The following is a 14,200-nucleotide window of genomic DNA, read 5'->3' on the forward strand; positions in this document are numbered from 1 at the left end:
CTAGGTTTGGGAGTGTATATGTATGTGTATGTATGTGTGTGTATATGTGTATGTGTGTCTATGTATGTATATGTGTGCGTATGTGTATCTATGTTTGTGTGTGTGTATGTGTGTATGTGTATTATGTGTATCTATGTTTGTGTGTGTGTATGTGTGTATGTGTATTATGTGTATCTATGTTTGTGTGTGTGTGTGTGTGTGTGTGTAGGAATCACCAAAAAAAAAAAAAAAATACACCACAGAGGGAAGCAGGTAAGTGACAAGTCACTTCATAGATAAAGAAATACGATTGACAAAACCCACCAAATAGTCCCTCACCTCATTAGTGACTTAAAAGACAGTGAGAAGCGTTTCTCTTATCAACTTGGCAAAGGATTGAAAGATCCTCGTCAGTCAGGCCCGGGCTTCCGTGCAGCTGGACACGGTGCCCCTGAGCACATCTTCTGGATTTAAGGACATGGGAAAGCCCAATGTCATAGTTTTTAAATTTGGAGAAAGGGCTCATAAAACAATTAAAATGCATGTGTGAGAGAAAGAGGCTACAAGGAAATGTCCCCGAATTCTCACAGTGGCTACCTTTATAGATGCTGACAGTACAGATGATTTAAATTTCTTCTTTAAAGTTTGATCTCACACATTTTCTATAATGAGCATGGATTTCTTTTACCATCAGAATAACGTAAAACCTGAGGTAAACAAGTAACCCTCTGGCCACTACTTGTGTGATACAGTGGGCCGGGGTGTCCCGAGTCGGGGGAGTAGACGTTCCTGACCGCCGTGATTTGTCGAGCTGTTCTGGAGCGTCTGATTGGAATTCATCCTGGGGACTGATCATATTTCATGCTTCAAAAGACAATATTTGCTTTCTATTTGCCTTTGATTTAAAAAAGCAAGGAGGATTTTTATCAAAGTCAACGAGATAAATGTAATCCAATTATAAAAATAAATTCCCCTGACCTTGCGTTACTTCAGAAAAAGGAATTTTTATAACTTGTGAATTCTGCACAGCGCACCCATGAGGATGCCTCCGAATGGCCTCTAGACAGTGGGGTCAGGAACACCAGGATCAAGTGTCCCAAGGGACCAGCCAGCTGCACCTTCAAAGGAGGCCGCCAACCCTGGAGCAACTAGAGCCCCTGGGTGGACAGTGAAGGCAGCCTGTCCCTCACGTCCGCAGGACCTCATGGGGAAAATGACTCCGTTTACACATGTCCACCTACTCCGCACCAGAGGATGGTGTACGTCCGAGAGTGGCACAGGCGTGTTCCGTCATCTGCCTCTCTAAAGCCAGGGTGCATAAGAAGTTCATAATCAGCCCAAACGGGTTGCCTTTGTCTTTTTTTTAGTATTTTTTTTAACTCAGGTTTTTATTGTAAAGATGATACTTATTGAAACACAAGGCTTCTCATAGTATAGAAGAACGTGAAATAAAGTGTAGCCCTACCACTCTTGTCCCTGGAGTCAGCAGGCTTGCTGCTTCTGGTGTGCCCTTCCAGAGGCTTCTCACGCAAGTACAAACACACATTTAACAAGCCAGATGTGTTTGTGGCTACGGTAGCCCCCGCTTATCGGCAGTTTCTTTTTCTATGGTTTTGGTTTCAGTTACTTGCTGTCAACTGCAGTCTGAAAATATTAAGTGCAAAATTCCAGAAATAAACAATTGATAAATTTTAAACTGTGCGCCATTCTGAGTAGCAGGATGAATTACTGGGCCATGGCGGCCCCACCTGGGCGCGACTCATGCCTTTGTTCAGCAGGTCCGCGCTATATATGCTACCCGCCCTCTGGTTGTCAGAGGGGCCACTGCGGTTCTGCAGGGCTGTGTTCCAGGGACCCCTATGTTACCTAATACTGGTCTCAAAATTCAGGAGCAGCGATGCTGACAGTTTTATCGTGTGGCACCTTATTCTACACGGCATGTCTTATTATTAGTTGTTGGTCTTTCTGGGCCTAATTTATACAGTCAACTTTGCTGTATGGCTATGCCGTGAAGGGATAAAAGCAGAGCTTGCACAGGGTTTGATACCGTCCACGGTCTCAGGCATCCACTGGGGTTCTGGACTGTGTCCCACAGACAAGGACGGGTACTGTGTATTTTAACTTATTTGGGCTTACAACTGTGCACAGCACTTTCAACTTGGCTTTGTCACTTAATATATTGGAATTTAAAATATTTGTTAAAAATAAAGAATCATTTCATGGGAAACACATTTGAATGCTTGTTCTCTGGCATATAAGGAAAGGAGAACCCCTGATAGCAGAAGTTCATGAACATGGGGCACATGATCCCATTAACTAAGAAAGTGAGGGTTTTAATTGTACATCCATGTGCTTTAATCAGAAGGCTCAGGTCTTCTGAAGCAAAGCCTTTCTACCTAAATTTCCTGGTTGCCACTGCACACAGCCATCCCGAGTGCGTTTCTGCAGACACAGCCAGGTGGGTGGTGAAGAGTGGAGGCCCATGACCCATCACGGCACCGCCCCTGCTGCTGGGAAACTGATGTGGCACTGTCTTCCTAGGGCCGGGCTGGGGCTGCAGTCCTGTGCGAGAGGGCGCGTGTGCGGAGCCGGTGGTTTCTTAGGGACAAAAGTCCTAAACACCCCAGAAACGGCACCATCCTTGTCCTGGATCACAGAGGAGGAAGCTGACCCAGAGAAGCTGAGACACTTGCCCGAGGTTGCACGGCGCTTCGCGGGAAGCAAGGATCCAGTTTGCCTTCTGAATCCTTCTGCAGAAGTGCCCGGGGTGGGGGGGCAGGTGGCTTCTCAGCTCCAGGGGGAGCGGGAGGAGAGGGGAGGAAGCAGTCGGGGGGTGGCAACAGGCCGTGAGGAGTGTGGGCAGTGGGAAGGGAGGTGAACGAGTGGGACGTGCACCGAGTCCTTGCCAGCTTGGCTGTGGATGACCATGGAGCGGGGCGGTGCACAGGGCCACGTGTGGGCATCGGGCACTGCCCGTCTTCTGACTGTGTGGCACGACGTGGGGCGAATGTGGTGAGTGGAGAGGCCCTGCTGGACGGTCCCCTGGGGCCTGGGTGTGGCACTGTCACTGTGCTCAGGGTGGACGTGAGGTCCAGCAGAACCCTACCTCAGAGGACACTAGTGGGTGCCCAGGGACTGAGACACCAGGCAGAAGCCAAGGGCTGTAGAAGGGAGTCCCCAGGGACAGGTGGCCTGCAGCTCAGTGTCTGAGGAGCCAGCTGGGCATGGGGACGGTCCAGTCAGGACTCTGGGGTCAACGATGGAGCCACAGGAGGCAGAGCACAGACCACGCCGTCTGGGTGTCACCGCCGTGCTAAGGTCATCGTGCCTCGAGTTCTTCCTGTGCTGGGGGTGAGGCCCGTGTCCACAACCCACGTGCTCCAGACACAGAGCAGAGACGAGGCCCAGCAGAGAGGGACGCCAGCAAGGCCACGGGCCGGCCTGCGCGCTCACTGCCCCAGGAGCCCCCCAGTTCACAGCACCTCTCTTCTGGTCATTTTGTGGGGCCGGCCGGGATGGGACCCAGGGCCTCACCCTGCCAGCCAGTGCTCAGCCTCAGCCACAGCCAGCCCTCGGGCACACCCGCTTTACTTATAAAGAAGTCACACCCGCAGTGGCCTCCAGGACCTGCGCTGCCCCTCTGCTGGAGCTGAAGACTCCGTGGTGGCTGCTCCGCCCGCCCTGGTCCTAGGTGACAGGCGGCCCACGTGGGCACTCAGCCTGAGTGGCCGAGGACAGTAAGGTCTGCGCGGCACCCCACGATGCTGGAGGGACAGGTGACGTGCCTCGGGACGCTTTCTCAGGACGGTCCTGCTGCTAGCTGACCCTGCGTGCCTGGGTGCTGCCCCTTCTTGGCCTGGGGGCACTGGTGGGCGGAGGGGTCCCCGCCTCCCTCTGCGGTCAGATGCCAGAGGGAAGGAACCACAGGGGACGTCCGACCCAGGCCTAAGGGCTACTTCAGACGGGAAGGGACAGGGTTCCCTGTGACTGGCCAAGGCCGGCTTCTCCTGCTCCGGGACGGGAGCGGGAGCCGGGGACAGGGCTGGCGGGGTGCTGGCCGGGTGCTGCGGGCTGCGGGGAGCCGTGGCATTTTCTGACCCACGACTGCTCCCTTCGCTGCAGCTCTTCTGATTCATCACGATCGACTGGTGTGTGTCCAGGGTCGAGTGTGAGGGGCTTTGACAGACGAGGAGGAGACTGAGGGAGGAGGGAGAGGGCCACGGGCCGGCCTGCACCTCCTCCCCGCTGACCGTCACCACAGAACCAACCTGCGCGACTCCTGAGACCTCCCGTGAAGAGCCCCGTGCAGGGGACGCGGGATGAGCCCTGGTCTGCCATAAAGTACCCTGAGGGAGACACGGAGAGACGCTCCCCAGGTCGTCACCCGGAACCTGGGACACCGTCAAATGTTTGGGAAGGGTACTCGCAGGAAGGGACGGGCCCCGCGAAAGCATGCCGTGTCGCATCAGAGAGAACCTGCCCCGTGGCCCTGACGACGTGGGCTGTGAGGATCGCCACCGTCCAGTACAGGCACGAGGACGCGAACGGTGTGAACACACTGTGTGTATGACCGGAGCACAGATGAGCTGTGTGTGTGCCCTTTCAGAACTGTGATGCATCTCACTGCCACATGCATCAGAACAAATACATAAAAACCAAGAAGACCTGCCGCGACCTCTAAGTGCTACCAAGGAGACGACGGCTAGACCCACGGAGGGCAGCACAGAAGCCGACAGCCCCCTAGGTCACGGGATGACCGACTCAAGGGCTGGGGTCTGTCCCCACCAGAATGCACGGAGGCGCCGTGTGGACAGAGGGGGTCTTCAGGAGCAGGTCAGCCCCCACGCTCCTACCAGGGGAGCAGGTGGGCTGTCGGGAGCGGGTGGTTGTGGAGGACTGGTTTGGCCCTGTCCCTGTCACCACGTGGCACCCCCCCCCCAGTGATGGCGCAGCAAGGAGGCCTCACTGGAGGCCGCCCCACCAGCCTCGATTCCTAGCCTCCATTACGGAGCCCACAAACTTCTGTGGGTCATGATCTACCCAGCGAGAGGCGCTCTGTTATGGCAGCGAGAAACACCAGGACAACACGTTGTCCCCAGACCCGGTGGTGGGAACGGCCCCTGAGGGACGGGCCAGTGTGGCTCTGTGGGGAGCCTCCGCCTCCAGCCCACACAGCCGCCATCAGCCTCAGCCAGGACGGTCACCCCGGCCTCCCCTTCCAGGTCCACACGGGGGGCCGTGGGTGGGACTCAACTCTTGGCTGCTGGAAGGAGGCCCTGGGAGCCTCCCTCAGTCCCAGGCCTCTCCCCTGGGCCTCTCAGGCAGGGACTCCTCTGAGCCGACAGGAGGGTGTGGGAGTGAGAGCCCAGCTTCTGCTGTACTCTCCTCAAGTGAGTTACGCAGTGTAGACCACACCTGAGTCACTGGGCAGCTCAGAGCCCGCCCACCACAGGGTCACGTCATGATTTTGAGTGGAGGTCAGGTTTCTCTACCCTAACTGCTCAGTGCCTGACCGGGTCAGCTGGCCAGTGCAGGCGTCAGGGTCAAGAACAGGGGAGCCCAGGGGGACAGCCAGCCGCCCTCCCCCCTCCTGGATGACACAGACCCTAGGGCTGTCAGGAGGGTCTCGGGCAGTGCCTCCCCACGTGGAAGTGCCTGAGGAGGGCCCCTGGGAACCTGGCCCAGGGACTCGCTGTGGGTCACTGAGCACCACATGGAGGACCCTCTCAAGACCCTTGGGACTCTAGGAGGCCGGGCCTCGCCCCAGAACTGCCGACCCCCTCTCTGGGGCCGGGGTTTGAGAGCCCTGGGCCTCAGGGAAGCCGCAGCTGGGGGTCCAGGGGGAGGGGCCACACCAGCCAGGGTCCCGGGGCCTTCAGCCGGGCCCAGCTGAGAACGGGCGTGGGCCCTCCCAGGGTGGGCCGTGTCCCCACCCTGTCCTACTTTCTGCACTGCATTCCACCCCCAGCAGAGAGCAGGACAGGACATCGTCACAAAGGAGGAGACATGACTTCTGAGGGCTTCGCCCGGAGACCTCTGTCCTGCTAAGGCCCCCCTGACCCTCCCCGTGTGTGTCTGAGTTAGAACGTGCCAGCGGCTGGGCCTCGGAGGGACGTGGGTGGGCGCACGGACTCGCTCACCTGCACTCGATGAACCACTGCCGGATCTGGTCCCGCAGGCTCTCCTTGATGTCCGGGCCCTCCGTCTGCTGCAGGTGGTTCTTGATGGTCACCAGGGCCTCCCTGTAGCCCTCCTCGTGCCTCAGCTGCACCGCGCTCCGCAGCAGGTTCACCTTCTCCGCCTGCATGATGGCGGCACTGACTTGGTCGAAGAGAGGAGGGGGATTCTGAGAACGGGAGAGGGGGGGACTGTAAGCCACAGCACAGAGAGGTCCTGGAGGGTCGGGTGCGAGGTCCTCGGTGGTGTCCGTCCACCTCGGAGACGCCCAGAATCCAAGACCAGGCCTGGCAGCAGCCTCAGGAGGTGGCCCACCCCTGGGGGGACCCGGGGCTCACTCCACACGGCTGCCCAGACGCAGGGGCCGGCTGCCTAGGGATGCGTCCATCCAGTGCTGGCCCACGAATGCCCTCAGAGGCCCAGCGATAGACTCTGGTCCCCAGGAGGCACCACCAAGTGGCAGTGGAGCTCCAGGAGGTGGGCCCCGTGGCGCTCCCTGGGAGTGGGCCCTTGAAGGAGACTGAGGAACCCCAGCCCTTCCTTTCTCTCTTTTGCTCCTGGCCGTGAGGTGAGTGGTTTGGCTCTGTGGCCCAGCACACGACGTGCTGCCTCCCCAGAGGCCCAAGGCAAGGGCCCATCAGTCATGGACTGAAACATCCAGAATAGTGCGCCCAAATAAACCTTCTACCTTTTCAAGGGGATTTCCTCAGGTATTTTGTCACAGTAATGCTATACATTCAATGAGACGTCCACAGATTCCTTCACACTATGGAAAGAAAAACTTGACCACGCTTCCTGGTCAGTCGGAGGACAGGGAATGTAGAGGAAGAAGGCACTGGAAGCCAGAACCTGAGGAAGGAGCTGGAGTGCTCTGATTTCAAGAAAGAAGACACTGAACACGTCCACCCCGTCACTACCAACCTCCGGGGAAGGAAACGACACGGCAGGCAGGCATCCTGTGGTAGTGAGCGTTTTCAGTGGATGCTCTCCCTTGAAACCCACTAGACCCACCCATGGCACCTCAACTGGCAGCTCAGCACCCAGGGTGCTGAGCCCCGCAGATCCGCCTCTGCAGGGGCTGGCAGGGGCAAACGCAGTCACGTCCCCTCAGACTCCTGAAGACGTGGGGCTGGTGGGACGAGGTCAGCACGAGCCAGGGAGGGGCACAGGCTCACGCGGCCAGTCAGCTGCTGCCCAGGGCTTGCAGGGGACGTGGGGCGAGGTCTTGGAGAAGGATGGCGCGTCTGGGGCTGGGGCCCCTGGAATCAGAGTCCGAGGGCCGAGGGCCGGCTCTCCTTGGTGGACAGACCGAGCTCTGGAGGTTCTGAGATCCGCCGGGAGGTCAGGCCCAGGCTGCGAGGGCCAGGGGACACGTTCTCAGGGTGTGCCAGCTGGTTGTTAAACGGCTGTTTCTGAATCCTGGATCATATGAGCTAATCCTCGAGCTGAATTCATGAAACGAGTTCTCAATACTCCAGACTCCTCGACCCCAGGCCCCGTCCTGTTGGCCATGCTGTTGGGGTCCCTTGTCTCTGCTGCTGTCCCGTGGGATGGAAGGCCACCCACCAGGAGCCTCTTCCTGTTCTGGGCCTGGATCCACTCCACAAGACTCCCTCAGAGCCTGCGTCCTAGCTGCGTGTTGCTCCACAGCTTCCAACATGGTGCCCCACATGGTGCCCGTCACCCGCTCCCTGCTCTGCCCGTCACCTTGCCCCTCTGGGGCACCCGCTCCCTGCTCTGCCCGTCACCTTGCCCCTCTGCGGCACCCGCTCCCTGCTCTGCCCGTCACCTTGCCCCTCCGCCGTGGCCGCTGGGCTGGGACACTGAGTGGGACTCTCTGCAGAAGCCCCAGGACAGAACCCCAGGGCCTGGGCCCGGGAGCCCCTGCCGCAATCCTTACTGGGCTGGCTGTCTCTGTGCCGGGCGGCACCAGCCAGCAGGCGGGCAGAGCCCAGGACGGCCACCTGGCAATGGCATCCAGAAACGTGGGGGCAAGAGAGCAGAACTAAAGTCCGTCCACTTCAGAGCTGTGGGCAAGAACATGGCAGCGAGCGAGAGCCCACAGAAGGCACCCGCAAAGCTGTGGATTTAAGCCTGTTACTGTGAAAGGGGCAGTTGGTCTTGATTCTTGTCACGGCGCAGAAATAAATCCCAAATGGATTAAATGTTGGGTGCAACAGCACGTCTGTGTGGACGGACAGATGGATGGACGCATGGATGGAGCGACTGCCGAGACGCAGCGCTGACGCTCTGGGGTGAGAGGCACTCCACACGAGGGGCCCTTAAGATCAGAGGACAGTCCCGTCCACCCAAGGGGAAAGAGAAAGACCCACGAGGCCTCCCGAACACAGCGTCGGGCAGCCTCAGCACACGAGCAAAGGCTCCAAGTTTAGTAGAAAGAGGACGCACGGCGTTTATGATGAAGAGTGAACGCAGCGAGAATCACAGAATCATTTTAAAGAACAAGGTAAAGAAAATCATCCAAGTCCCGAGGTGCTGGGCGGGTGGCTGGTGGTGGCTGTGGGGGTCTGTGGGACTTGGGAGGAAGCTTCCCCATTTCATCATTTAGGTCAAACCGGACCCTGGATCTCCCAGGCCACGTCTCCACTCCTGGTGGGATCCTAAGGTGTGAATCGGAAGTTCCTGATCCACAGGGACCTCCCCTCCCCACAGGGAGTCGCCTTCCCGAGGGGCGAGGGCTCGGCCAGCGTGGCCCCCTGCTCCGCCCCTGAAGACGCAGGCGGTGTTCCAGGGTCTCCACCGACGATTCTCTGCTGGGGTGAGTCCCGTGAAGTCCCCTCCGCCAAGTCACGCTGCTCCTGTCATCCTCCGCAGGTCCCCTCCCAGGTGGGTACTCGCTGGGCTGAATGGCCCCTCCGCTCTCCTTCCTCACAGCCGGCGAGTCTGGTTCACGTCGTCTCAATAGCTTTGTAAGAGGAGGTCAGCAAACTTGCTCAACATCCACAGTCCAAACAGAAATCACTGGGCTCCCGCGGCATTTCCTATCAGCCACACTGAACAGCCATCGGGTTACAGGCCCACGGGTTCCTTCACCTCTCTCCTTACTGATGTTCACATGGGGAGCCCACTGAACGGATGAGGAGACAGAGGTTCAAAGTGGACGACACCTTCTTCATCATTCGGTGTCAAGTAAGGAGCCAGCAGGAAGTCCGTGGCTCCCGTGGCTCTGCCTGCTGCCACGCCATGCTGTGGTTAATGTGTGTGCATCTCTGTGTGCTTCTTGATGTCGACTTTCTCTGACAAGGAAATGCACTTGGTCATTTGGGGCTTCCTTCTCCAGTTGGTTTTTGAATCGAAAGGTTATGATGCATTTAGGTCCCTTGTTAATGAGCACCTCTTCCTCTAGGCTACGACATCTTTTCCTCTTTAGCAACTTTGGTCATATGGAATTCCAATGTGTTAACTCGTGGTAGAACAGCAACTCATTTAAAAATAAATTAGGAATGTTAAAGGGAGCCAGAGAACACAATGACATGTTCTATATCGAAACGCATCAGCTATAGAACGATGCATCTTAATGAAGGCTTCCCGTGTGAATAAACCATTATATTTACCAGCTTTCCACTGTTAATGACCCAGAACGGGATAACGAAACCGACATTTATAGCAAGGTCCTCTGTCAGCGAAAATATACATATTAATAATTGATGTTGCTGTAAAAATAGGGCACAACACAGGGCTTCCTGAGTCTGTGGGCAAATAGCACGACACGGTCCATTAACTTAAAATGCTTAGCTAATGTTTGATGGGCTTTGTCTTTAAAACTCCTTCTTCAAATTAGGAAGACAAAATGGACATTTGTCCAAATGAAATGCTGCTCCATCTCTCAGTCCCCAGTGGATGTGCACTAAGGGCTGACGACGCTGGCGGCTCCTCCAGGCGCTCCTGGGGCGGGGACACTGGCGACAAAGCTGGAGCAAGGAGGGGGCGCCATCCCCGGCTCCTGGCCACCCAGAGCCACCTCTCACCGGCTCTGTGCAGAGACTGACTGGCTGTGCCTGGGTCCTCGCGGGCACAGAGACGGGAGCTCGGCCGTCAGGGGCGGGTGCCGCGCGCCTCCGCTTTGACGGCACACGGAGGACTTCGGGGGGTTCGTTTCGAGATGGTGCAGAGGGGGGTGCCTCAGTTGACGGAAACCAGCCACCTGGCCCCCCGTTTCCTTCCGGGCAGCACAGGTACCGCGCATCTGTGCGGGTCACACAGACGGCCCCGGGGAGCGCAAAGGCTGCAGCAGCAGGAGCCGAGCGTCCCCAGGGTGGACCTTTGTTTTAGAATCCACAATTTTAGCAAATATAGAACTATCAGAGACCTAAAGTGTTTTTCCAGTTCATTAAGTCTGATTTTTAAAAAACAAAAACAAGACAAAAAAACTCCCAGCATCTGAAAATTTTGCTTTTTTAGGAACTTGAACCAAAGTAGTAGAGCTAGACTTATATCAATCAGTGGTGGAGGTGTAATCGGGCCCTACTTTCTTTTTTCTTTTCTTTTTCGGTACCAGGAATTGCACCCAGAGGTGCTTGACCACTGAGCCGCATCCTCAGCCCGTTTTAACTTTTCTTTTTTCTTTTACGATAGGGTCTCAGTAAGTTGCTTGGGGCCTCACTAAGATGCTGAGGCTGTCTTCAAATTTGTAATCCTCCCACCTCAGCCTCCCTAGCCTGAGGAATTATGGGTGTGTGCCACTGCACCTGGCTAAAATTGTTCTTAATAGATACTTTGAGGGCACTTGTGATTCGCCAGGCATGATTTTAAGTGCCTCACTGGTGTTAAGTCACTTATTCCTCAAGGCAACTTTATGTAGTAAGTAGCCTCATTACTTGATTTTATATATGAGGAAACAGGCACATAGAAGTCTGGTGACTTGCCCAAAGTCTCACAGCCGGGAAGTAGCAGACTGGGGTTTGGTCTGAGCCATCTATCTCCAGTCTCTGTTCTTGTTCCCAACTGTTTTTATTGGTGTGTGGTGATCGCCCATACGGTGGGACCCGCTGTGACATAGCTGCAGAAGCCCCAGCACCATGCTTGGCTCCTCTTTGCGGGCAGGTTTCCTGAATTAAAATGCTCTCTGAAGATGGCGTTTGGCGGGCACTATAAATCATGCTTTCTTAAAAAATGAGCATTTGTGATTTTAATGGCTATTGCTAGGCTGTCTCACCAGCCTTGCACCCTTGGCTCTCCTGGTCAGGGTGACAGTGCCCGTGTTGGGTGCCTTGCCCTTTTCTAACTTAAACGGCACCTGGTCACGGTGTCTGAAGGTGCATGATGGGACAGGCTCACGATGCGATCACTTAAGAATCACGGCTGGTCCTTCTCCAGTGCTGGCTGTGCCGGCCTGGCTCGAACCCAGCCAGCAGCCACCGCGTCCCTGTTGGCACAGACGTCCAGAAGCCATGGTGCGGGGCTCACGGTGCGGCCGGCTCAGTGCTGGGGTCAGCACGCGCTCTGCCTCCCAGGGGGCCCTGGCTCCAGGCCCCGGGCTCGGCCACTCTCCCAAGTGCACCAGGGACTGCGTGATGTGCCCTTGCAGGGGACTAGTAAAGGCAGGTGTCCTGCCCCAGAGTGAGGTGAAGGGCTCCTGGGGCCAGGGGGCCTGGGAGGGCAACAGTTTCGCTGTTTAGTTTCCATGACCTGGAGCCTGGGGCAAAAATCAAGCGTATCAGTAAGAACACTCATAAGAAGACATAACAGAAATTAAAGTCAGACTTGGAATCACACCCCAGGTTCCCAGGGAGCTGGGCTGAAGATTTTCCTTCTCTCAGTCTCTGGACGTGAGCTTCTGAGGTCGAGATTCTCCAGGGAGGCCCCTGGAGCTCCGGCCTCCTCGCCAGGATGCCTGTGGGGTCGCGGGGACAGCTGTTCCAGGAGGGACGCTGGTGGCATCTGACACTTCTTCCCGGGCGCCACCCGGAGCTGACTGTGTGGGGCCGAAGCTGTTGCCTCAGGCAGCCCCAGGAAGCTCCAGGGGCTGGGTCAGGGAGCGGCAGGGGGAGTCATCCCTGGGGCTTTTGCAATGATTTCCACGTCACAGACGTGGTGGTTCACAGGGGCCTCGGCCTTTGCACCTGTATTTTATGCAGGAACTCATTTTAAAAGATTTGCAATCTGTTAGACAGAAAATTGATCATACCTCTAGATGCCATTACCATTCTAAAAGCCATTCCACATCATGACACCGTGACACAGTTTTCCGTGACTCCGGTCTTTGAAGGTGCAGTCTGTCCTGGCTGCCACCTAGGCCTCAGCCACTGACCCTCATCGAGTCCTCCCCCACCTCTGCAGAAGGCAGCACGGCTCTGACCTCCCAGGAGAGGAGGCTGAGGTCGCAGGGCGGGTGGGCACGTTGCTCAGGCCCCTCCACGGGGCAGTGCCCGCTGGCTGCCCTGGCCTGGCGCCCCCCCGCCTGGCGCCCCTGCAGCGTCTGCAGCAGCACAAGCCCTTCGAGCTGGTCAAGAGACTCCCCCACGGCGGGCACTGCCTCCCCAGGAAGCTCGGAAGAGCTCTTCTGCACTCAAAAGCTAGAACCAAACAAGAGCAAAGCAAAACACAGGGTCACAGCACAAGCTGCTTATTGGGGATCAATTAATCTTTGGGAAACAATCGAATGTCATTTGGAGCCAAATGTGACAGATAGTCTGCAGGATCCAATGGACTGCGTGGTCCTGGCTGGGCTCAGGGTGGTGGTGAAAGGGCTTCATCCACAAACTCTGCCCACTTTGGCTGTGCATGACGGCAGGTCCCAGAGAGGAGCCCAAGGACACTGTTGGGGAGGCAGCATGGGCCACCGTGCCACAGGCCCTCGGAAGGAGCCACAATCACTGGGGGCCAGAGCTCGGATCGGGGTTATTTGCTAACAAGAAAGGGGTCTGATTTATTGGCCAAGATGCCATGTAGGCTGTAGCCAGTCTCAGGTGGGCCTGAGGTGAGCAGGGTGGTGTGGCGCTTCCAGGAGCGTGCAGAAGTCATGGCCCTCTTTAATGAGTGCCCCCCAGCGCTCCTCATTAAAGTGCACACTTTGATGGCTGCAGGGTAACAAAACACAGGACGGGGTGCCTGCCGAGATGCACAGGGTGGAGCGCGGTGCGCTCTTCAAGCTCCTTCGACTCAATTGGCTGCACTGGCTCTGCCAATTAAAATGACGGTGCAGGAGAGTTCAGGGCGCTATTGGTTTTCCTGCACAGAGTTTAGAATATAAAACATTTAAGTGGCCGTATGAAAAATGTCCTTCACAAGACAAAGGAAACGTGGGGCGCTGGGGGGCCTTCTGGCGTCTTCTGCTCTAATCCCGGGCTCTGTTGCCCAACAGCGGCTCCCGAGGACACGCCAGGGCCTCCCAGAGGTGGGGAGGCAGCTTTGACCTGTGAGTCGGTGGTTTCGCCCTGGCACAGTGAGCAGCATGAGCGGACGGAGAAACCAAGGGGAAAGAGGGCAGGCCGCCTCCTCATCAGGGACCAGCGGGAATTATTCCACGGAAGCCGCCTCGGGCGGGGAATGGATGCTTTATGGCCACCAGGCAGTGAGCAGCAGGCAGCGTTCTTTTAAAAGCTGAATCATAGCCTTCTCACGAGTAAGATCCCGATAGACCACATGCTCTCAAAGGGGACGCAGGAAGAAGCACGCTGAGGAACGTCACGGGGAACACAGACACGCCCTGCTCGTGCTCAGAAACGGGACCAGCAGTTTTCATCCCAGCGACGCACATGCCAGTGACAAAGGAAACCTGGAAAACCCAGCCGCATGGGATCCCACCCTCATGTGCTGTCGAGTGTCAGCTGGCGGGACCTGAGGGTGAGACAGTCATGCCCGGCCGTTGCCCAGGTTTGTGGCACGAGGCACCCGGTGGCTGTTGGGTAACGTAGACCGAGTTCAAGGAGATGGAAATGTATTTAAACAGAAGTTGCCGAGTCACAACTGCAGCTGAGGAATCTCCATGCTGCTTCCCAGAGAAGTGGCACCAATTTGCATTGCAATCGGAGAAATCAAAGTTGTGCTCCATTTGGGTAAAAAAACAATCAAAAACTGCAGC

General features: G+C 56.6%; 1 protein-coding gene across 4 annotated transcripts in view; it reads right to left on the minus strand.

Annotated features, from left to right (window-relative positions):
* Drc11 (dynein regulatory complex subunit 11) overlaps positions 1 to 14,200 on the minus strand; it is a 124,991-nt gene that overhangs the window by 91,869 nt on the left and 18,922 nt on the right. For all 4 annotated transcript variants that reach the window (XM_078018294.1, XM_013359121.4, XM_040268057.2 and 1 more), the window contains one exon: positions 6,120 to 6,325. In XM_078018294.1, coding sequence (XP_077874420.1) covers positions 6,120 to 6,325 — 206 coding nt within the window. The remainder of the gene's footprint in view (positions 1 to 6,119; positions 6,326 to 14,200) is intronic.

The sequence above is a fragment of the Ictidomys tridecemlineatus genome, chromosome 7, assembly GCF_052094955.1.
Source record: "Ictidomys tridecemlineatus isolate mIctTri1 chromosome 7, mIctTri1.hap1, whole genome shotgun sequence".
In the NCBI taxonomy this organism is placed as follows: Eukaryota; Metazoa; Chordata; class Mammalia; order Rodentia; family Sciuridae; genus Ictidomys; species Ictidomys tridecemlineatus.